The following is a 25,349-nucleotide window of genomic DNA, read 5'->3' on the forward strand; positions in this document are numbered from 1 at the left end:
TTTGAACATAATAATTTAATGTTTAAGAAAAAAAAAATCCAAGCTTAATTAGTTAACCCACTATCCATTTACCTATTTGTTTTTCTTTCTTCCTCGCAACTTCTATATATATATATATATATATATATATATATATATATATATATATATATATATATATATATATATATATATATATATAAAGGTAAACTGGTCATACAATGTCATTTGACTCCAACTGTTTATTCGGTTTAGAAGAAAAGCAAACCTTATGAACTTAACAAAACTAGAGGAAAAAGATGTAGGCCCTTAACAACAATGACTAGAAAGTCCAGACACTTGATTCTTTGCTAGTTTGATATATCATCACATTTGATATTTTGTTTGATACAAATTCCCTTTTGGAACAACAAAATATAATCTAAATTGATCATTATTTCGATCAAACAGTGTCAGAAAAGGGTTTAGAAAGAGGATTATAATAGAATGATAATCAAGGTAGACCACAACATAATTAACCCACATGTTATTCCCCCTGATTTACAAAGCTTGGATGTCTTAATTGCATACAAAACTGAGAAGAAATGCATTTGATTCATGCATGTATTTTTGTTCTAGATTCTATTAGAAATACTGGTGTGCACTCCAAAATAATGAAAGATCTCAAATTTCAGTTTCATAAACTCAAATCGTTGAGCTTACACAACAAAGAACACTGAGGGGGTGAAAAGTAATGGATTACATCTAGGAAACCGTTTCAAGTTGGTCACAAAAACTAACAAACATTGATCAAAATAGAAAACACTGCTGCAACTTCAACAAGCCATTTAAGGTACATATAACATATATATGGGTGACTTGTTAGATCATTTGACCTGGTCAACGATATCCGATATCACAGCATCCATGTCCAATGCCTTCATAGGTCCAAATGGTCGCTTCATATCCTGAATATAACAAGGTATACAACAGAAAAAATTTCAGAAGAGAAGAACATTTGAAGGGCAAAAAAAGAACAATATTATTTTATAAAAATCTCAACAGATTGAGAGTTTGTAAAGAGATTACCAGAAGACTGATGAACTGCTTGCCACCTTCTTCGCGTATTTCAAAGCATCCTCTTCTAGGCTGCAACAGACAGAATTCAAGTAATACAAAACAACGCTAGAAAGTAAATCATAAAGTAATAATCTAGTACAAAATTAGCCTTTAATAGAATCAGTGTGTGTGAGTGTGTGTGTGTGTGTTAATAGAAATACCTTTTCTGGGTTGACGAGCACATTAATGCCAGATACAGCAGTCTCCAAACCAAGCTTCACCTTCGCAGCCCTTATTTTGAATTGAGTGCACTGTTTGCTGGTATACAAAAGAACATGTAAGAAAACCCAGCGTACAACTGTACACCTCCCAAACAAACAGGAAAAAAACCCTAATCTAGCAATTCCCATTTAAAAAGTAGATTCATTTTCTTGTAATTTGAAATCTAAAGTCCTGATTTTCTCGGTCCTTTGAATTTCATGTGCTACTTGCCTTTTGCTTCATTTTTCTGACTATTGATAAAAATTGCATTCTGTGTTCTCAAATAGCGAAAATGGTTCCTACATTACTTCTTTTGTATCATCAACCCTGATTCTGGACAATAATAAGTAACTAAAAGGGGGAAATCGAAGAGAAGAAAGATAAACTTACCAGTGCTCAATCACGATCGTCTTTGAACCATTTACGCCGTTAGACGGTAGATCTGCTGCTGCTTCTTCTGTTGTTTTAGGTTTTGGTTGTGGCTTCTCTTTGGAACTGGGCTTAGACTTTGTATCAGGCTTCTCTTTGGAGCTGAGCTTAGCCTTCTTGGTCTTCGGCGCCGCCTCAATCACCACCTTCGCAACCCCTTGGCTCGCTTGGCGGGTCGAGCTTCGAGTCGCTCTTGTTGACTTGAGATTCTCGGAAGCGGCGTCTTCTTTCCCGTCATTTTTACGCTTCGTCGGCGCCATTGATGATGACAGATGGCTGAAGGGTGGAACCCTACCTTGGGTTTCGGCAATACGCTAGTGGGAACTCGGGAGCAGAGGTTCTACGGTGGTTACGGAGGAGTAGCTCTTTTTCGATTTCCCGCGCACTCTTTGTTTGTTTTATTGGCATCTTGCCCCTCTTCTGTCCCTTGAATCTCTGTTTCTTGGGCCTTGGGATAGCTCTATTTTAGGGCTTCTATTTCTTGTATTATTTTTTTGTGCAACTGATTTATGTAGGGTGCATGGGTCGGTTTTGGACCCAAACCCAACTCAACTCATAAATGGTTGGTTTCTGGTTTTCAGAACCCAATAGAATCGGTTTTTAATCGGTTCGGTTTTTTGGGTTCTGAGGGCAGTTTGTCGGTTTCTTAAGTTCAACCCATATACCGACGGGTTCTGGGTTTAAACCCATGGGTTTTGGGTTCAAACCCATTTTCCAAAAATAAAGCAAGAAGTTAAATACTTCAAACACCAAATTGAAGTTAATTACTTTAAGAAACATGAGTCTTATAACCAAATAGTCTATTATAAGTTACAACCAAAACCTCAAATAGTTTATTACAACAAAAAACACAATCAAGTATGGTCGGTTTCTTGGGTTTGATGGATCGGTTTCTTGGGGCGGTTTGTCGGTTTTAAGTATGGGTCGGTTTCTTGGGTTGGATGGGTCGGTTTCTAGGTAAAAACCAAAACCAAACCCGACTTTTCGGTTTCTAGAAAATTCAAACCCTAACCGTCAGTTTTGCTTCGGTTTCGGTTTTTTCGGTTTCGGTTTCTTGGTTTGGGTTTGCTCACCCCTAGATTTATGGGTTGTTCCCTTTAAAATGATAAAATCATGTTCACTATACATTAGACATGGAAATTTCATCCGATTCGATAAAACCCGGTTGACCATTTACAATTAAGAACGGGTATTCCCTACATCCGTCAGGGATAGGGATGAGGTTAGGCGCTTAGGGATGGGGACATGGATGGTCAACCCAGTCACATGTGACAACCATGTACCATGTGACCTCTTATAGTCATCAAATCTTGGTAAAAACACAAAATGATTGTCATGTTCAAACTTTTGAATCTGATGTACTTAATATTGAAGTCTGATATTGAGGTCTATTAGATTCGAATGTGACCCGACTTATGATAACGGAAACACGTCTGATCCTTCTTGCAGTCGCGAACGACATGCCCTTTCTCTCCACGGTTGTAGCATTTGAACTTGTGTCAAGCAAATCCTTGGGTTCCACCACACTTCTCACAGATATTAAAGTCCCCCTGACTACCAGTACCCGAGTTAGTAGCCTAAAACTCTTCGTCTATTGTTGAATGAGCCATCTTTCTCTTTCCGATTCTCATGCCCACATCAAGATCTTCCCCATTAGTCGCCTTAACAGTCCCTCTTATAGTATACAAGGTTGTAGTTCGCTCCTCGAATTTGTCAATTAGCCTGTCAGTGATCCGACCCACAATACCAGGCAACTCTTCCTGCAATATTTGTGAAACCTCAGTGGCAATCCAACCATGCAACCATAAGGCCGCACTTATGAATAACGAGAGCTGAAACTATAAACAAATAAAAAAATAGTTTATCTTAAAATTATATCAATATGGATGTCTATCTATAGAGAATAAAAAATTATGAATTTTGATATATTTAAAATAAATTTTTCGATAAAAATAGCTCCTTAAAAAGTATATTTAAAAAAAAAAACTATGTTTTTGTATATATTAAAGTAAGGTTTATCATAGTTTAAGAAAACATGTTTAGTTGGAAAACGCATATGTATTTATTTCCCCTTTCCGTCGATACAATTACGGATGTCAACGGGGCAAATGGGACGGGAAGTGCATCACCCACCCCCGCCCCCTCCCCCGAAATGTTCAGCCTTTCTATCCCTGCCCCTGCCCCCGAATCCCCTTTATTACCCCTGCTCCCGATTGATTTTAGGTTGCCTTTTTTTTGCTAAAAGAAGTCGTTATTTACGCTAAAATAAGCTATTTTTTAGATAAAAATAATTATTTATAGTAAAATTTTACATGTTAAAAATAAAAAAGTTATGGCATCTTAAAAACATCTACTATAATAAATGAAAGTTTTTTTTTTTGCTACATGTCACTCTCATTCAATCTGTCAAATGTCATTTTGTGGTTATTTTGAATTAATTTCTTTTTCACGTGTCATTTCATGAGTTTTTCTATTTTAATAAATTTCACATAATACTTTAATGTAATAACTACAATAAATGTAGTAATAAATAAATATCAATTTCATTAATGGACTTAACTTCTTATTTCAAAATTCTCAAATTAAGGCTCGTTAGTTTATTTAGTTTATTCATTTAAATTTAAAAGACAAAAAATATCAATTTTAATAATTTCCTTATTTTCTATAAATCTAAAGTTCTTAAATACTTAGACATTTATATTTTTTTTTAATTAACCCACGTACTACATGGGTCTTACACATAATTATACTAACAATTTAAAAACATGTTTTTTTTTATAAATTTTGGAAGTTCAAAATCATGTTTTTAATTAACCTATGGTTTGTAAAAATTTGTGGATAGAGTCAAAAAAGTTTTCGACATGTACCACTGGTCCAAAATCATAAACTTTTTATAGATTTGGTCCCTTTCAAACTTGATTTTATGTGTATTTGGTCCAAACCCCACTTGAAATTACTAATATGCCCTTAAAATATTTTTTTTATTTTTTTCATTTATTTTTCTATTTTTATTAAATATTAAAACAAAATTAGAATCCATCACACCCCGTCTCCAATCATATACATAGGCATTATTATCTCTCTATTTCTCGACGGGCATTCCTATCTGTTCATCTTCTCCGATTTCTAGAAAGGCACACACCTAAGCAACTAGAACCTCCAAGATGAAGAAAATGGAAATGAAGAAAGGTAATTGCAAGATCGACTTTGGACAGACGAAACATGAGGAAGAATACGATAATGAGTGGTAGGCTAATACCAAACAGCTCCAAGTTTTCCCTTATTTTGTCTCTCGTTCTCCCTAATCACACTGATGTTTGTATGATTAGGATGAATCGATTGAACAAGATGAGCACCGGTTGTTTGTTCATAGTTATCGTCTAAAACAAGAGGTTTGATTTTTGGTTTGTGATTTTTGATTTGTGATTTTCGATTGGTGGGTTTTTTATATTCAATTTTGCTTATAGATTTTCGTTAGTATGTGCTTGTTCAGGTTTTGAGTGAAGAAACAACAAAATCAACTTCTTTGACTGAATTTGCCCTCAAGTTGTTCGACCAAATGCTTCTGCGAGAAGATGAAACATGTATACAAAAATTGATTATAACTTATTTCACTAAATCTCCATTTTGAGGTTCTGGTGGTGCTACGACCAAATCATCGGTGGTGTTACAATCAAATCTGGATTTCTATTGGGGCTATAAATGAATTTGGATTTCCAATGGTGCTACAACCAAATCGTTGTCAATGTTGGAACCTCCGGTAAAGATATAATTTGCTTCTGATGAACGATGATGGTGGTGGTTTTCCTCTTTGTGGTGGATTTCATCTTTGGAAGTAGCGAGAAGTTGTAGATTTTGTCCCCGGCTCCGACGAGAACCGGTGGATTACATCTCCGACGAGAAGGTGGCAGCTCGACGTTGCTAAAAACGAAAGAATGATGAACGAGTGATTGAGAAGAGTTAAGGAGAAAGGCGTGGGAGGGTTTTTGAATTTTTAATTAAAAATAATAATAAAATTGATTTTAAAAAATGAAAAAGCAAATGAAAAGGGTAAAAGAGTCATTTTAATTTGTTACTAAATCTTTGTGATTTTGGACTAGTGGTGCAAGTTGGAAACTTTTTGGATCATACCCACATTTTTTGCAAACCACGGGGACCAGTTTTGCAATTTTGTCTTTATTATATTCATATAATTAATATATGTAAATATATGTGTAATTTATTAACGGGGTCCCTATGGGGGTTTCAGGACGAAATTGCCTACCCCCGCCCCCGCCTCCGAAATTAAAACTGGGGTTCACTTTGCCCTCGCTCCCGTCCCCGTCCCCGCCCCTGATATTTAATTTTTTTTCCCTGAACAGGACGGGCCCCCACAGGAACGTGGTCTCACAAGACTTTTTGACATGCCTAGATACAATAAATGGTTCTAAATAACGTAAAACGTGACATGACGACAATGTCAAACCACAAGCTTTCTTGAGTTGTGGCAAGCCAAGTCATTTGTAAAATATGACTTAAGGCGGTAATTTTGTATATAATTAATAATTTTATATATTTTATCTACTATTATATATATATATATATATATATATATATATATATATATATATATATATATATATATATATATATATATATATATACTCATCAAAGTCTTAAAAAAACCATTATATTATTTTTTTTGTATGTTAAAACACTTATATCTTTTAAAATGTATCATTTAAGACATTGAGTCCGGTAATCCTAGATAACCAAAAATGCTAGGTAATCGATTCTCAACGTTTGGTTTGTTACAATTCAATAGATTAAAAAAGTTTCCAAAAAATATGAGTGTTTAAATGCACTAAATATATATTGGTTTTTTTAAGCATTACATGAAAATATATTAGGTTTTTTTAAGGTCATAAAACCTTAAATAAGAACTTGAGAAAATATAAGGGTTTGGTGCACTAAAAATAATATAGTCGTTTTTTTAAGCATTTGATGAAAATACAATGAGTTTTTCTAAGGTTTATATATATATATATATATATATATATATATATATATATATATATATATATATATATATATATATATATATATATATAATCTTTTTTAAAATATAAAGATCTTTTTTGTTATTTTATTGAACTTTTTTAGAATTGAACTGGAAGTACCTTTTAAATTTATCAAATAAACAAAGATAATATAGAAAGAGAAATTAAATATCATTATATTTTTGTTTCTACATATCTTTCTATCCAATAAAATGGTGACATGTGTAACATTTAATGATATCTAATGATATTTTAGGATACTAGTATGAAATATGTAATCATTTAAATGGGTAGGAGAATTGGTATGAATAAAATGTAGAAAGATATTTAATTTCTCAGAAAGAAAACATGTGAGACATTAAATAAAAAAAACTATTATTTTATTTAACTCATAGTTAATTTAGAGGACACGACTATGTTATGTCAATATCGAGTAAATTTCGTTAATTTTTGAACTCGATAGGATAGTCATTTTTTTTCTTTACACTACACCTAACATAAGTTCCAATTTTTTTCTGTATCATATATTTTTGCCGTGTGATGGATTGATACCTTGCCTTGGGATATAACTTGAAGAACGTCTTAAAGTTATTTGATGTGATTGTTTTTAAAATATTCTTAAGTGTGTGTGTATATATATATATATATATATATATATATATATATATATATATATATATATATATTCTAAACCGAATTATAAATTGGTGGGTTTAAATTCATATTTAAATTTAGTTTGAACTATTTGTAACCATATTTTGAAATTGGAAATTGTTGAATTGGTAATAGGGATGGACTTTTGAACCGGTCCGAAATCGAACCGGTTTGGAACCGGAACCAATTTTGCTAGATTTTATGAGTAAGAACCGGACTGTAGGTGCCTGTTTTCTGGTTATTTTTATAGAATGCAACATGTTTTGTGATTTGCGACAAGAATAGCAATGTGCTTTCTACGTTTGTCGGGTTATAAGAAATGCGATGAAGGACAATGTTTAAAAATGAATATTTGAGTAGTTATCTTAATTCATATAATAATTTGTTTAAAATTTGAGATAATGGAGTAAATTTATAGTCACTTCAAAAAAACAGTTTCTTTGAACATTTTTTCTCCAAATAACATGCAGTGATAACAGATGGTCATAATCATCGAAAAACTTTTTGTTTCTTAACTGATTTGTTTCATCACTTTATCCAATCACTTATCTCATTCTTTTAAACTTTCATGTCCACGAGTAAGATTTAAAAGACCTTAACATACAAAGATGTTCACAAAACTATATTCTAAAATTCATATTCAAGAAATAGCAACACACTTTCCATTTATTTGTTTGATATGGCATCCTACTCTCATTTCTTTCAATTACAACATTTTTCTTTTGATTTTTTTTCTTATTTAGGCGGAAAAAAAAGCATTATACAAGAATGTAACACATGAATTTCATAAGCTTCCAATTGGTCATGAAGAATGTAAGTGAGTATCTAATGTACATAAATGGGTTCATGATGAATAGTAACTGAATATGTAATGGATATTAAGGTTGATGAACTAAGCACTTAATGACTATTAAGGGTTGATGAATGAAGGCTACAATAACTCAGAATTCAAAAAGACTGAAAACTGAACGATTATCGCCACAGAGAAATAGATTCAAATACACATTATATAGAGATTTAGGTTTGAATGATAACACCCCCAAAATGCCCCACCAACACCATTTTTACAAAATTGCCCCTCCTATTGCTTTTTAGTTTTTAGCAGTTATGTCGGCTGCTATAATCTCTTGGATCATACGGAGCCTTTCTTTTCGATCTTGTTGGAGCAAAAAAATCTGAGCTGTTTTCTTGCTTTTGAATAGATTATCTTCCAATTTTACAACATGATTGAACCTTAATTCGTAAAATGAAACCAACTCATGAATAGCTTTAACCAAATCTTTCTGCCAATTCATTGTCCCTGAAGTGGAATCAAGATCGACACTTTTACTGTTACTGTTACTCTCAGATATTGAACATGGGATCGATGAGGTTTTTATATGCTTCATCTGAAAATGGAAAAAAAAAATCACCAACCCCTTAAATTTATTTCTAAAACAAGTGAACCTTAGTGATGATTTACCATTGACATGGGCATCACCAAAAAACCCTTAGTTAAGGTCCTGGATGATGATGTAAACAAAGAACCAAAATATGATCGCAAGTACTTACTTTAGATGAAGAAGATAAGAATTCTTCAAGATCTCTGGACAGAATCTATCAAATCAGTTCCCCATATCATTAGAGAGAGAGAGGAGGGTTTTTTCAATAAAAGACCTTACATTTTCACCTTTAACAATCAGGTGTTAATAGGATAGGAATACCTTTTCTGGGTTGACGAGTACATTAATGCCAGATACAGCAGTCTCTAAACCAAGCTTTACCTTCGCAGCCCATTTTTTTAATTGAGTGCACTGTTTGCTGGAGTACAAAAGACTATGTTAAGAAACCCTATTGCACACCTCTCAGCCAAACAGGAAAAAGAACCCTAATCTAACCATTCCCATTTTAAAAGCTGATTCATTTCTTGTGATTTGAAATCCATAGTCTTGGGTTTCTCAGTCCTTCGCCGTTATCTCGTTTTACTTCATTTTTCCGACTATTAAGAAAAATTGCATTCTGTGTTTTCAAATAGCGAAAATGGTTGCTACATTACGTCTTTTGTATCATCAAACCTGATTCTGGACAATAATAAATAAGTAAAAGGGGTAAATCGAAGAGAAGAAAGATAAATTTACCAGTGCTCAATCACGATCGTCTTTGAACCATTTACGCCGTTAGACGGTGGATCTTCTGCTGCTGCTGCTTCATCTGTTGTTTTAGGTTTTGGTTGTCGCTTATCTTTGGAACCGGGCTTAGCCTTTGTATCAGGCTTCTCCTTGGAGCTGAGCTTAGCCTTCTTGATCTTCGGCGCCGCCTCAAGCACCACCTTCGCAGCCCCATGACTCGCTTGGCGCGTCGACCTTCGAGTCGCTCTTGTTAACTTGAGATTCTTGGAAGCGATGTCTGCTTTCCCGTCATTTTTACGCTTCGTCGGCGCCATTGATGATGACAGAGGTTAGAGGGTTTACCTATGGTTCTGCAATACGCTAGTGGGGGAGCGAGAGGGTCTATAGTGGAAGAGTATGAGAGAAGTATCTATTTTCTAAATTCCCGCGCACTCTTTTTTTATTTTAAAAAAGAATTACAAATTTATCCATTTTGTTAGCCGAGAGGGGTCACTTAGCCGCACCTTTTTGTCTTTTCATGTCAACGTTACATCCGATACCTTTTTAGGGTCCTCCCGTTAGAGTTGTGTTACAATATGTTAGAGTACTAAGAGTTGTGTTACAATGTCTTTTGACCCCGTAAACGAATTGAACGTTCAATGAATTGTTCGGCGGGAAGTTTATTTATGTTCGTTTATTTAATAAATAAACGAACATGAACATAAATTCTTGTTCGTTTAGTTAATAAACGAACATGAACAATGGTCTCGTTCTTTCAATTATGTTCGTGAACGTTCGTTTATATTGTTCGTTTACGTTTGTTTATGTCCGTTCATATAAACTCCTTTTATCTTCATATATATTTAATTGTGTTTGAATTCATTACTATATTATATGTTCATTTATGTTTATATAGGTTTGTTTATCTTTGTTTGTTTATGTTCGTTTATCATGTTCACGAACATAAATGAACGAACATGAACAATTTAATTTGTTAAACGAACGAACATGAACAAGAAAACTCGTTCGTGGATGGAAGACTTCTCTCATTTTATCTTTGTTTGTTTATTTTTTTATGGGTCACATTACCTTTTTCCTCACTTTTCTTTCTCTCACCTAAAACCCAAAGAATGGGTGGAAGACTTCTCTCATTTTTTTTAAATAAAATTAATTGATTTTTATGATTTATAATTTTTAAATTAAAAATAACCAAAATCTTTAATTAAAAAGAAAATGCATTTCATTAATTAAAATAAAAATTACAATAAACCTAAAATTAAAAAAAATAGAAATTAAAAAAAAAACACTAACAAAAGATCAAACAAACCAATAACGACCTACATAAAATATTTTTTCATAATTTTTTCCCTCTTTTTCATCACGAGCTCGAGAGCCGATCCCGAGAGATGATCGATGTTTTCCATCAAAAACTTCATATCCTCCATTTCTTGTCTCATTGCCCGCTCTTTCTTCCTTGCTTCTTATTTTTCTTTGTCGAACGTCAAACGTTTGGAGAAATTAAGATTATATCGATCAAACGACGTTGTTATTTTCTGTATTTCGTCAACGTCCAAGCTGAAATTCGATGCACCCGAAGAAGTCCTTTCCCCTTCCTCTTTGCTTTGTCCCTACTCATCGGGTGGACAATTTCTTCTAGCTCGAGTTCGTCGTCTTGATTTAAATCTTTACCGACCCGAGCATCGGAGGAAGTTGTGTAACCACTAGAACCCGTTTTCGTTCGCTTTGATTGTTGGACTCCAAAAATAAAATATTGTTTGTATTTTTTCCACCTAGGACATCGAACCAATAATTTCCAACAATCATGCCATTTGAATGGTTTTCCGACTTCCTCAAGGTAAAATTGCAAAGCTTCTTGAAGTATTTTTTCGTCTGATTGGCCGTTTTTTCGTTGGGTTTTTAGGTTGTTGTACAACCCGTTTATTTTTTAAACCCCATTGCTATTTCTCGAAACTTCGAATTCAGTTGGTGTTTCATACGGTAGTCGTCACATTTTCCTATCTCCTCCCGAAACCGTACTCTAAAATTCGAACCCAAAAATGCTCTCCCGATTGTGCATTTCCTTGAATCGAATCCTCAGAAATGTCAGCCCAAGCTTTGACCAAAACTAGCTCTTCTTGTGGAAGTCATGTTGTCGGCTTTTGTCTTCCCGGTTGTGCGACACCCTCGCGCGCTTGTTTTTTCCCTTTACGTCTTTGTGGGGGTGGTGTGGGTTAAGTTTTGGGAACCTTCTCTTATTCTTCCGAGTCATCCGACTCATTGACAGGTTAGCGTTGTTGTTGGGTTTGGGTTTGAGTTTGAGTTTGGGTTTGGGGTTGAGATTGATTTGGCGATTGTTGATCCGGAAACTCAACAAAGTTTGAAAACATTTGCGGTGTATCATTTGGAACTTTGATCAGGTAATATTGTCCAACATTTTGGTATTGAAATTGTAGTGGGGACTGAATGGGAGCATCGAGTTGGGGGCGATAAACTCCTTGTGGTGATGAATCGATGGCAAAAATCTTTCGAGTAGGGATGTTTAAACTCGAACCATGATTTTTTTTTCCTTCGATCGAAAGTTGGGGTTTGATTATCGGGATTCTTTTTTTTTTTGAGAAGAAAATAGAGAGAATAAAGGGTTTGTTTGAATGTTGATTGAAGGTAAATAGTTAAGCATTTATAAGTGTTGAAAAAGGTAAAAAACCAAAAAACAAAAACAAAAGTTTGGGTTTAAATGCATATATACGTTGGTAAAAAAGATATTTTATTACCGTTAATCAACGACTATTTCACAAAAAAAAAAAAAAAAATTTAAAAATTTGTTCAGGCCAATGATAGAAGAAGAGAGAACGGGGGGTATCTTCCCCTCTCCGGTTCCAGCACCTCCGCCACCCGCAACGACGGTCCGGTGTTCCATCATGCGGGAAGGTTCCCGCCCCCTCTTCCCGCTATGATTCCGTCCAGCCTAACTAAAAAATTAGCTGTTAGTTGAAAAACTAGCTGATAGATGAAAAACTAGCTGTTAGATAAAAAGCTAGTTGATAGTTGAAAAACTAGCTGATAAAAAACAACGTTTTGTAAAACTAGCTGAAATATATAAAATTACATAAAAAGACGTGTAAGAGTATGTGTTTCTATAATTAATTAAAGGGTGTATTTGGAAAATTTTAAAAAAGCTCCTAAAAAGCTAGTATAAGTAGTTTTTCAAAAAACCAGCTTATAAGCTACTTTTTGGCTTATCAAACACGACAACATAAAGGACGTGTTCGGCACGGAGCGTTTGGGAGCTTATAGCGTTTGACAAAACGTTCCGTTTAAAACAAAAAGCTTCGTTTGACACTACAAGCTTCTAGCGTTTAGTTTAATCAAAACGCACTAAATCCAAAAGCTACTTCACGTAGCGTTTAACAAAACGCTGCAAGATACAAGCTACCCGTTAATTGCTACAAGCTACCAGCTACAAGCTAGTTTTGCCGAACACGTCCAAAAAAGCTCGAAAAATAAGTTAGCTTATCAGTTAGCTGTGGCGCGTCAAACACAGCCTAAGTATCTTCTTAATAAAAATATTTTAAGAATTTATTAAAATGTCTATATGTTAAAATATGGTGTTTTTTTAGCCAACCCCTAGCCATATTTACCCCTTAAAGTCAATCAAATCAAATTTTGACATTTGATTTGACATCGTTTTTTTTTTCTTTTTTTTACAAAAATTATATATACAACAATTTTAAAAACCTTTTTTTTTTCTTTTTTGACACACTTTGAACTTACATTAGCACCACGCAATTGTAATATCATACCAATTAATATCTACAATTAAAAGGGACAAACTTTGTTTTTGTTTCGATTTTATATAGTCGTTCAAATTTATAGTGTCCGATTTATAAAATATTATTCAAAAATTATAATAATAATAATAATAATAATATCAAAATATAAAAAATATTTAAAAACCGATTTTAGATAGCCGTTCGAATTTATAATGTCGTCCGAATGTTAAAATTTAGTGTGAAATATATAACAATAATAATAATGTGAAAATATAATAATAATAATAATAGTAATAATATAAATTAAAAAGGAGTTAAAAGCACCAAAAATAAAAATAAACAAAAATAAACAAATAAAAAATGACAAGATGGTGGAATTGAAAAAAAAAAAAAAGAGTTTTCGTGTATTACTTCAAAATTAGTATACTAGTATTATAAGTATACGTACCGTTTTTATTTTATATTTAGTATCTTTTCATTTTAGTAATTTTAAAATAATTAACAAATAAAAGTTGTATATCAACCTAAGAAATCACAATCGATTACATACGCTAAAAAATACATTAATATTATAAAATTATTTTTTATTGAATTAATATTCGTTAAAAGATTTGTTTGACGATTTGTTAAATTTGTTAAATATAAAAGAATGTATAACTATAATAGTAAAATGAAAACTCCAATAACTAAAGTTATAAACAAAACGAATGAACATGAATGTAATTTTGTTTATATATGTTCGTTTAAGTTTAACCAAACAAATAAACGAATACGACTGAATTGATGATCGTTCAGTTTGTTTACAATCATACTTCTAGATTTAGAGAAAAAAATTCATTATATTATATAAAACATAATATCCGTTTTCCTGTTTAGTTGTCAAACAAATTATATAATTTATCATTGCTACTTTTTTAAAACATAAAGCAATTAATTTTTTCCTATTATTTGTTATGCTTTCGATTCTTCATTTCCCACTATATCGGTTATTTTCAATTCTCTGTCCGGTTGGGTGTGACGAAGTTGGTGGTGGTGGTGTCTGTAGGTGGTAAATGTGTTGATGACGATGACGGTGGTTGGTGGTTGGTGGTTGGTGGTGGCGATGGCAATGGTGGTTGGTGGTGGTGGTGTATGTAGGTGGTAAATGTGTTTATGACGACGATAGATGTGGTGGTGGCGACAGTGGTGGTGGTTGGTAGCGGTGGTAGTGGTTGCTGGCAGATGAAAGGTGGTGGATTTATATATGAATATACTTATATTTATAATCACATATAAATATTACCCATCTCCCATCATGTCTACACGACAACACTATTTTGATAAAAATAAATTATTGTCTTAGAAGTCATAATGATTCCTATTTTCACAATATTTTTTGTTTCAACTAAACTTACATCTATATCTCTCTCTCTCTCTCTTTTTATATATATATATATATATATATATATATATATATATATATATATATATATATATATATATATATAAACTTAAATTTTAAAAAGAATAAAGTTTTATTTGAAAATTGATATAAATATAAGTGGCGCTTAATGTAAATTGAAAATTAATATCTTCCAATTTTAAATAAAGCCAATTTTATTTTAATAGAATTAAAATAGTCAAATTTGTTGACTGACATATATGAACTCAATCAATTGTTGGTGTATTTGGAAATCAACTCAATCAATTGTTGGTGTATTTGGAATTACCCCTTTTTAGGCTAGTGGGTTTTATGTCAACGTTGCATCTGATTGCCACACCTTTGGATGTGGACTCGGCTACGAACTCGATGACCTCGGTGAATACCGTGTCGAGGCCTCATCATGTCGAGCTCGGTTCAACAACTCAATGATGGTTCACCGATGAGAGAGAATTTTTTTACCTCTTTATTATTCAAACTTTTTTTTTTTCAAAAATTGTCTTCTTTCCAAAAAATACATAATTTCAAAAATATAACCGTTTTTTTTTTCAAAATTTCAAATTTTTAATCTTCAACTATAAATAATTTCATCCTTATTCACTCTTCACCCCATTCAAATAACATTAATTCTATTCTCTTAACTTTCTTATTTTTCCATCCTTTTCTACACCTAATCTGTAACACCCGGATTCTCAGGTATATTATTTTATTCCTTTACTTTTTGGAGGTTGGGAGGGGACTCGGCGAGTTGGTGTTTAGACTCGCCGAGTATGGTCGCGGATTCGTATCCGGGTTCACAACTGGAGTCGATGAGTTCATGAGTGGACTCGACGAGTCCACGCTGTTTAATGAAACCCCAATTTCCTAGGTTTGGGACCTATTTAAAGACCCTTAGGGTCGTCATTTGCAGCTACCAAACCCAGAGAGAAACCCTAAGATATCTAGAGCGTTTGTGAGGAAGGAGAGGCCATTCTTGATCATTTTGTTGGTGTAATTGCAAGAAGGAGGTGACCAAGGCAAGATGAGGCTGAAGGAGGTGCGATTCTGGTGATTCAGAGTTCATAGACTTCATCTTGGGGTATTTATTCGGACCTTCTTCAGATTGGTGTTGATTCTTAGAGTTAGGGTTTTCTAACCCCCTTTAGAGGATGGATATGTGGAGCAATTGGTCCCCTCTCGAGTTTATGCTTTAGATTTGGACTCAAAGAGGTCCAGAGACCTTAACCCTTGGAGCTTTATGAGTTATTTTGGGAGCCATGAACTTAGGATGTTATTTTTGGGGCTAAATCACCAAGTGAGACCATCTAGATGTTATATGTGTGTCAAGGTCTGAACTTTACGTGATTAGCATGCTTAGGAAGGTCAGATCTATGGATTAAAGGAACAGATCTGACCTCAGGAGGTCTATGGAGTTTGTGCATGGCATGAACTCGCCGAGTCCAAAGATCAGACTCGGCGATGAGGGTTAGGGTTTCCCGTAAATCACTCAGTGAGTAGACTTGCCGAGTTGGGGAAATAACTCAGTGAGTCAGAGGGGGATTATGGGACTGGGGTTCAAGGCGAAACTCGCCGAGTTGTTCTTGAGACTCGGCGAGTTGAGTCGGGGTGGCCCCGCGATTCATGCCAGGTGTGACTCGTCGAGCAAGGGGAGGAACTCGACGTACCAAGCGGGACTAAAGAGTTAGTGGATACGTGTAGACTCGCCGAGTCGCCCAAGTGCACTCGAGAAGTCGGTTCAAAGTTTGACCATCGAATTTTGTTGGCTTTTAGGGTTTGGTCAACAATGTGGCCTTTGAGCTAAAAGAGGGGTAAAATGGTCTTTTGCCTGCTGAGGGTGCCTAGAGAGGGTTGAGTCTAGTCCCGATAGTTATATTTATGAGAATATTTACTTTATGTGATTAGGCAGAGGCTAGATCATATTTCTACCGAGTCAGAGATTTACCGAGACATCTGAGGTGAGTCTTCTCACTATACTTTACCTAGTGTGGTAACAAAATTATGTGACAGAGTATTTTAGAGTTATATGTCAGGGTATTTGCATGTTATTATGTGTTGTGATTTATTGTGATATGTTGATATGCATGACTCAGGGTTTACAAAGTTAGGACCAATGGGTCCACAGAGTTATGGGACCAAGAGGGTCCCACGGAGATATTCGACTAGAGGGTCAACAGAGTTACAGCCTTGAGTGGCTGATATGTGTTTATATGGTATCTTGGGGAAATCACTAAGCAAATATGCTTATAGTGTTATGTGTGGTGTTTCAGGTACCAGCGATGATCACGGGAAGGCGCCGGCATGACTCGTACACACGCACACTGGAGTTTATATGTTTTGATCTTGGGGTTTTGTATTAAGATAATGATGATACAATGTTTTAAAATGTGGATGTGAATGAAATTATATGATTTTTAAAATGCAAAAAATTGTTTAACTGTTTACGGTGTTACAAGTTGGTATCAGAGTCTTGGTTTGAGGGATTCAGATGCATCTTCGGGGGTATCTGAACTCAAACTGAGGATTTGAGGAAAATTTTGATAATAAAGTAAAATTTTTGAAAAGAGTAAAAAGAGTTTTGAGACAAACAGAGCAGAGTCGTGTGTACGATCAGCCAGCACCCGAACGGTGATTTCCCAAAATACCCTTACAATAAGTGCTATCAGATATGTTATGTTATGCTATATGACGAATTATGATATGCATGCTAGAGTAGATTAGGTATTCTTATTAGGACTAGAGTGGCCTGATATATGATGCCTTAGTCTAGGGGCTTTTGCTGCTAGAAATGTTTGAGAGTGTTTAGATAACAACGAGGTGCTTGTGAGATATCTGCTAGTGAGTAGCACATGGTTTAAGAGAGTAGAGTGCTTGGAAATTTGGGACTCTGGGAGGAGGACTTGGAATGAGTGTCGAGTCGGTGTGGTCGGTAGTATTGGGCCCGTACTACCGAAGGCACCGGGTCAGTGCGCAACCCAAGTAAGAATCCTTAGGGTACCAGAAACCAAGTAGGATTGGGGGTATCGAGTGTGTGCACACTCGAGCGAGTCCTTGATATCTTGTGTTGTATTTCAGAGAGGTATCATGGTGGGAACGCGCCACAGACCAGGGACTAGTGGAGGGGGTGTGAGCGACGAGGAGCTCCTCCAGATGATTCATGATGAGGTGGCTGCTGCCATCCGCGCTGAGATTCCATAGATGTTTGGGTCTATCAAGACCATCCTGATAGAGACATTTGACGAGAGATACGCTGCTCTTTCTGATGTTGCTGTTGCTGCGGCCACTGCAACTGTAGTTGCGGCTAGACCGTAGGGTGGTGATGCGTTGCTGTTCCGGGATTTCAACAACACAAAACCACCGGAGTTTGATGGGACCCAAGACCCGATTGCAGCGATGAGGTGGATTTCAGACATTAAGGGGTGTTTCTTTACTTGCTCGTCTCCTGAGTATTTGAGAGTTCGGTTCGCGTTGAACCAGCTCCGCTTAGGAGCGAAGGACTGCTGGAAGTTTGTGACGGCGCACTATACGCCTGCTGAGCTTGCTGCAGTGACCTGGGAGAGGTTCACTGCTATGTTTCGAGATGAGTACGTTCCCCAGGTGGAGAGGGAGCATTTGGCCCAGGAGTTTTTGACCCTCAAGCAGGGTACTGAGTCTGTCACAGTGATTACGAGGATGTTCCATGAGCGGGCGATGTTCTGCCCAGAGCACGTGTCCTCCAAGAAGGCACGTATGAGCCGATATCTGAGCATTTTGAGGAGGGATATACGGGAGTTCGTGGCGAACTCAACGTACCGGACATTTGTTGAGCTTCAGGAAAATGTCCGGAAGAGAGAGATAGAGTTGGAGACTCAGGCTAGGGAGGAGGCTGAGTCTCAGGGGAAGGATCGACGACCGACGCAGTCTCAGCCAGCAGCCAAGCGGGCTAAGCCCGCTGATTCGAGATCTGGGAGTCAGAAGGGCCGCACTTGTGGCAAGTGCGGCAAGAGCCACGATGGGGTGTGTAGAGCGGGGTCTTGCTACAAATGTGGCAAGGAGGGGCATATGGCCAAGGATTGCCCCAAGGGGTTTGTAGTATGCTTTCACTGCAACCAGACCGGACACCGCAAGGCAGAGTGTCCACAGTTGCAAGGGACAGCCCAAGGAGCACCTCAGGGATCTGCCCCTGATGCTATAAGAGCTGCTGAGAGCCGGCCAATGAAGGCCGAGGTACCAAAGGTACGAGGGAGAGCCTTTCAGTTGACTGCGGAGGAGGTTCGCGCTGCGCCCGACGTCGTGGCTGGTATGTATCCTTTCTTGTATTTATTTTGATGTTGGGATATTGTGTTTATTTTATGTTATGCGTAAGTACTTTTCTTGTGAATTTTGTACCTGCCTTGGTGTTATTTGACTCGGGTGCGAGTCGGTCTTTTGTATCTTTGGCTTTTAGTCAGCACATCAGTATTAGTCGAGAGGCGTTGAGTCGACCTCTGAGAGTTTCCATTGCTGATGAGAGGATGGTGTATGCCGACGAAGTGATCCGAGGATGTGTACTCGAGATTTTCGGCGTCGAGTTTTCGATTGATTTGGTTCCTATTGCGATGGGAGATGTTTGTGTCGTCGTGGGCATGGACTGGTTGAGCAAAGTGGGAGCGGTCATCGACTGCGAGAGACAGCTGGTGACCATACGATACCCCGGTGGGGGAGTTCTTATGGTGTATGGCGAGGGTACACATTTTGGGTCAACATTTTGTTCGGCCGCCAGAGCGAGACAGAGTCTACAGCAGGGCTGTAGGGGATTTGTAGCATATGTGATGGATGCGAGGGTTGATTCAGAGAGACCAAAGTCAGTTGATGAGGTCCCGATAGTGCGTGAGTTTTTGGATGTATTTCCAGAAGAGTTGCCGGGTGTGCCTCCGGAGCAGCAGGTAGAGTTCAGTATCGATTTGGTTCCGGGGGCTGCGCTTATCGCCTTGCGCCTCCATAGATGCAGGAGTTATCGTCGCAGCTCCAGGAGCTGCTGGGGAAGGGGTTTATTTGGCCGACCAGTTCGCCATGGGGAGCGCCTATTCTTTTTTTCAATAAGAAGGATGGTTCACACAGGATGTGCATTGATTACCGGGAGTTGAACAAGCTAACGGTCAAGAACCATTACCTGTTGCCGAGGATCGACGATTTATTCGATCGGTTGCAGGGGCATCTTGGTTCTCCAAGATCGATTTGAGGTCTGGATATCATCAGGTGAGGGTGCGAGATGAGGACATCCAGAAGATAGCATTCAGGACTCGTTATGGGCATTACGAGTTCGTGGTGATGCCTTTCGGACTCACCAACGCACCGGCGGTGTTCATGGATCTCATGAACAGAGTGTGCAGACCGATGTTGGATCGCTCGATGATCGTGTTCATCGACGACATATTAGTGTATTCGAGATTCAGAGAGAAGCATGAGGAGCATTTGAGGGAAATCCTCGGAGTTCTGAGACCGGAGAGGCTTTATGCCAAATTCTCCAAGTGTGATTTTTGGTTGCGAGAGGTCCAGTTCCTAGGGCACCTCGTGAACCAGAAAGGGATATTGGTCGACCCGGCCAAGATTGAGGCACTGATGAGTTGGGAGTCGAGGTCACCTACCGAGATCAGGAGTTTCCTAGGGTTGGCTGGTTATTATCGGAGATTTATCAGGGATTTCTCCAAGATCGTCGTGCCACTCACCAAGTTGACCCGGAAGGGTGTTGCTTTTTCATGGGGTCCAGAGTAGCAGGCCTCCTTTGAGACACTTCGCCAGAGACTATGTGAAGCTCCGGTGTTAGCCCTCCCGGAGGGGATGGAGGACTTCGTAGTGTATTGTGACGTGGCGATATCTGGGCTGGGAGCGGTGCTTATGCAGAAGGGTCATGTGATAGCATATGCATCGAGGCAGCTGAAGCCTCATGAGATGAGGTATCCCACCCACGATCTGGAGTTGGGGGCGGTGGTGTTCGCCCTCAAGATCTAGCGTCACTATTTGTATGGGGTTCGGTGTACCATATACACGGACCACAAGAGCCTGAAGTATCTAATGGATCATCCCAACCTGAATATGCGCCAGAGGAGATGGTTGGATGTGGTGAAGGATTACGATTGTGAGATCCTGTACCACCCGAGCAAGGCTAATGTTGTAGCCGATGCACTGAGCCTAAGGGCGGAGGGCGCCCCGATGCGAGATGTTTGTTTGAGATTGACAGTGATGACTCCGGTGTTGGACACTATTCGTGGGGGCCAGGATGAGGCCATGAGGCCAGAAAGCCAGAAGAAAGAGCGAGTTGTCGGGCTGGTATCGGAGTTCGTTACCGATGGCCGGGGGCTTATGACATTTCAGGGTCGGATATGGGTACTGCTTGTGAGCGGGACGCATACCATTTTGATGGAAGAGGCTCATAGATCGAAGTTCTCGATCCGTCCCGGGGCCACTAAGATGTATTTGGACCTGAAGAGGGAGTATTGGTGGCCCTGTATGAAGAGGGATGTCGCATGGTTTGTAGAAAGATGCTTGACCTGTCGCAGGGTTAAGGCCGAGCACCAGCGTCCACATGGTAAGATGCAGCCGTTAGAGATTCCCGAGTGGAAATGGGAACAAATTACCATGGATTTCATCACCAAATTGCCAAGGACTGCGAGAGGTGTCGATGCAATTTGGGTGATTGTGGACAGGTTGACAAAGAGCGCTCATTTCCTTGCTATCAGTGAGAGCTCTTCCGCGGAGAGGTTGGCAGAGATGTACGTGAGGGAGGTGGTATCGCGACATGGAGTGCCGATCTCGATTGTCTCAGATCGAGATGTACGTTTCACTTCCAGATTCTGGAAGAAGCTTCATCAGGAATTGGGTACGAGACTGCATTTTAGTACCACATACCACCCACAGACTAACGGGCAGTGTGAGCGGACGATTCAAACGCTCGAGGACATGCTCCGAGCATGTGTGTTGGATTTCGACGGGATTTGGGACACGTACTTGCCCTTGGCAGAGTTTTCCTACAACAACAACCATCATTCGAGCATTGGTATGCCACCCTTTGAGCTGTTTTATGGTAGGAGGTGTCGGACCCCCATTTGTTGGGGAGAAGTAGGGCAGCGTGTGATGGGTAGTACTGAGATCGTGCTTTAGACGACAGAGTAGATTCAACTAGTCAGATAGAGGTTGTTGACCACTCAGAGTCGTCAGAAGAGTTATGCGGACAAGCGCCGGTCCGAGCTCGAGTTTCAGGTCGGCGACTTCGTGCTCCTGAAGGTCTCTCCTTGGAAAGGAGTGATTCGATTCAGGAAGAGGGGCAAGTTGGGGCCCCGATATATTGGTCCTTTCAGGGTGATCGCAAGGTTAGGCAGTGTAGCCTACCGTTTGGAGTTACCTGCAGAGTTGGGTCAGATCCACGACACTTTCCACGTGTCGCAGCTGAGAAAGTGTATAGCCGACGAGTCGACAGTGGTGCCACTAGAAGATATTCAGGTGGATGCGAGCCTGAACTATATTGAGAGGCCAATGGCGATTAGGGATCGGAAGATCAAGTTTCTGAGGAGCAAGGAGGTACCTCTGGTGCAGGTCCAATGGCAACATCGTAAAGGGTCAGAGTTGACTTGGGAGCCGGAGCGTGAGATGCGGGAGCAGCATCCAGAGTTATATTTAGTGATCAAAAGAGACTAATTAAATCTATGGGGACTAATTATGATAATTAGTTATATTTATATGTGTTGGGCTTATGACCCATGTTAGACCAAGTTTATGTATGGATACATAAAGAGTTGGGCCACATGAACCATGGATCATAAAACCCATGGGTATGGATTATGGGTTATACCCATGACCCTTGGAATCCTACATATAAATAGGTTACTCCATAGCCAAAATCACCACTTCTTTTCTTAGAGAAATATGGAGGTGTTTTAGTGCATGGAATTCTCTCTAAAGAGCCACCTTTGTCCTATATGTGTTGTGATTCCATTTGAGGCATTTCAAACTATTGGTGCTAAGCTCTTAAGGCCAAATACATCAAGACTTCAAGCCACATAAAAGGTATGTTTCCCTAACTAGTATATTCTATGGTTTATGTCAAATGCATGCTAGTTATAGGTTTAATGCCTTGGAAACCATTTGCATGTATAATTAGTGAAAACATAGATCCAAGGTATTTAGGGTTGTATGTGCACCATAGGATGTTGTATTATACCAAAACCCAACAGTGGTATCAGAGCCATGGGTTGTTTTCTATTATATTTGATGCAAATGTATTTTTTTTCAAGTTGATGAAAAAAAGAAAAAAAAACATGAAGTTTGTCATATTTTATGATAATTACTTGATTTTATGAAAAACTAATTATTTGTAAAATTTGAGTAACTTTACTACAAGAGTTGAATTAGGTCAATTTATTAAAAGATAGAATGGTATGATTATTTTATTTATTTTAAAAGTTTGATCTAAGTGGTTTTAAGGAGTTACAAATTTTTTCATAATATTTTGGAACTCAAAAGTTTTTTTTTTAAAGTTATGATCTTAAGAGTTTTGAAACAAGTTATAGATGTGAAATGTCTCATTTATTAACTCTTTAGGTTATGAAGTCCAAAAGTCTTCAAAGGATAATTGTCAAAGTTTCAAGATTTGTATTAGTTTATATGATTATCTAATTTCTTGAAAATTGTTGATGTGAATTATCTTTACTTATGAGTTTAATCTAGATCATAGAAAAATTATTTGATTATTGTGTAAATTGGAATATTTGATCTTAATGTTTTATATGAACTCCATAACTTGTCCTCAAGTTATGGAAAGTGAAGAGTTTTTCTTTTTAAAGTGTCATTAAGTCTCATAGGTTATGAAAATAGAAGAGTCTCTATTTTTAATGTCATCATTAAATGATTTAATGTCTTCCATAACTTGTCCTCATGTTATGGAACTTGATTTTTTTTTCATTAAACCTTAATTAAACTCATAAGTTATGAAAAAGCCAAGAGTTTTGAAAGGCTTCAAAACTTGTCCTCAAGTTTTGAAATTTGTAAAGTTACCCCCCATGTATACTTTAATTCCAAACTAGACCTTAGAATTTTAAAAGTTAAAATTCAACCCTTATACTTTATAATATTATAAGTTAATAATATTTATATATATGTATAAGAGTAAAGCCAGTCTTACCGTTAGTAGGCCTCATTCACGAAGCCGGTCTATAAGGGGGTATAAGGTTACTGCCTATAAAATGGCAGTTTAATGGGTGTTCACTCTCACCCACCGCTTCCTTGACCGGTGGAGGGTCGTTAGCCGAACGGGTAGGACAAGAACTATAATTCTCCCATCATTAAAAGTATTAATGATAAATACTAAGTAACTAAACCTTTTATAAATACCCAATCTTAGTTACTTAGGAAAATGGGAATAAGGTGCTAATCCATGAAATTACACTTTGCACTTTGTTTAAGTCGGTTAGTGGAGCGTGTGTGGTTAACCGGTACAATAACTCGTATTTAACAAGGTAGGCAAAGGGTAACTTAATGTTTATCATAGTATCGATGGAGCGTGTGTGGTTAACCGACACATCGATTGAGGGGTAAACACTTAAGGGTGTCAAGTAATTTGCATGGTTACTTCACACCTTGTTTTGTGATCCTCGGCATCCCAGTCACAAAACCTGAAGGGCACACTCAATATTGAAACATGCCATTGAAAAGTTCAATGAATCTCAAAAGATCTAGGAGTTTCAAATCCAATTAAAACCTAATAAATTATTTCGTTTTTCATGGTGGAAATTGGTGAATCGTCATTCACCTACCTTCAGATATTCTATAGCTTGGATTACGACATCCCTCTTCCAAGTTATAAAATATTTTGTTGGGTCCTAGCCTTAATATTTCATATTGGGTGTTATATTAAGGACTTTAAATCAACTATCTTGAATATCTCGCAAAAGATGTCTAGTTCAGACATCTATGATCTTCCTAAATATCTTGGAACTTCACTTCCTCCACCTCCTCCAATTATTCTCCCTAACCCACAAGTTCAAGGTCACTCAAGCCCTATTGGCAAGGCAAGGTCTAGGTGTGATCACATCTTGGAGATGAAGTCACATACTGACAAGCCGGGAGAGTTAGGTGTCAAAGTCTTAAGAAAGTTAGTGGTTCAATCACTTTCTAAGTCACATAGTGAGTTCCTTGGGACTCCTATGAAACAGACTATGACAAGACCCTTATTGATCTTATCTATTTGCTTGGTGCTGCTAAATCAGAAATGATTTAGTGTACTAGTAAAGAAAATTTGATTTGGAGATCAACTTCCCAAAACTTTATGGACAGGGACAGTAGTGACACAGGAAATCCAGAAAAGCATTCTCTTCAAAATGGAAAGGGATCGGCCATAGTCAACTCGGTTTACCAAATGGTAAAGAGAAAGGCTAAGTCTGACATACTCCCATGTACTATTATCTAAGGGTCCATATGGTCCTATTGCCAAAAGGAAAGGGCATTGGTTGCGAAGCTGTCAATTTTACCTGAAAGATCATAAGGCTAGTAAAGTCAATAAGTTTGACTCTATTTCAGGTAAGGTCCACTATCTAACTCGGTTAAGTTTCTATTATGAGATTCTTATTACAAGATGTGACTGGGCCACATGTTGATGTTTAAGAATCAAAGGAAAAGTGAAGGAAACTTAAAGAAAGAGTATGTTGAATCTGATCGCGAAGAT

At 37.4% G+C, this 25,349-nt stretch overlaps 2 protein-coding genes and 1 long non-coding RNA gene across 4 annotated transcripts; 1 reads left to right on the forward strand and 2 right to left on the reverse strand.

Moving 5' to 3' along the window:
- Positions 1-630: 630 nt before the first annotated feature.
- Positions 631-2,099, reverse strand: LOC145091808 (uncharacterized). The gene is made up of 4 exons (XM_079029617.1): positions 1,669-2,099; positions 1,239-1,335; positions 1,048-1,107; positions 631-926 (listed from the first exon to the last, which is right to left on the reverse strand). Exons 1-4 carry the CDS (start codon positions 1,965-1,967, stop codon positions 846-848), a joined length of 537 nt encoding a protein of 178 aa, XP_078885743.1. The 5' UTR covers positions 1,968-2,099; the 3' UTR covers positions 631-845.
- Positions 2,100-4,814: 2,715 nt separating this feature from the next.
- On the forward strand, positions 4,815-5,849 carry LOC145094328 (uncharacterized). The gene is made up of 3 exons (XR_013703292.1): positions 4,815-4,954; positions 5,037-5,099; positions 5,201-5,849. It is a non-coding gene; the product is annotated as an uncharacterized LOC145094328 (long non-coding RNA).
- A 2,435-nt stretch (positions 5,850-8,284) lies between these two features.
- On the reverse strand, positions 8,285-9,916 carry LOC145094329 (uncharacterized). 2 transcript variants are annotated; one of them, XM_079032575.1, is made up of 4 exons: positions 9,518-9,914; positions 9,104-9,200; positions 8,952-8,996; positions 8,285-8,788 (listed from the first exon to the last, which is right to left on the reverse strand). In XM_079032575.1, the coding sequence occupies exons 1-4, from the start codon at positions 9,820-9,822 to the stop codon at positions 8,492-8,494; spliced, it is 744 nt and encodes a 247-aa protein (XP_078888701.1). In that variant the 5' UTR covers positions 9,823-9,914; the 3' UTR covers positions 8,285-8,491. The 2 variants fall into 2 exon arrangements, with proteins under 2 accessions (XP_078888701.1, XP_078888702.1); XM_079032576.1 differs by lacking the exon at positions 8,952-8,996 and having other exon boundaries at positions 9,518-9,916.
- Between the last annotated feature and the right edge of the window lie 15,433 nt (positions 9,917-25,349).

Source organism: Lactuca serriola, chromosome 3 (genome assembly GCF_051521515.1).
Source record: "Lactuca serriola cultivar US96UC23 chromosome 3, Lser_US96UC23_V15, whole genome shotgun sequence".
NCBI classification, from domain to species: domain Eukaryota; kingdom Viridiplantae; phylum Streptophyta; class Magnoliopsida; order Asterales; family Asteraceae; genus Lactuca; species Lactuca serriola.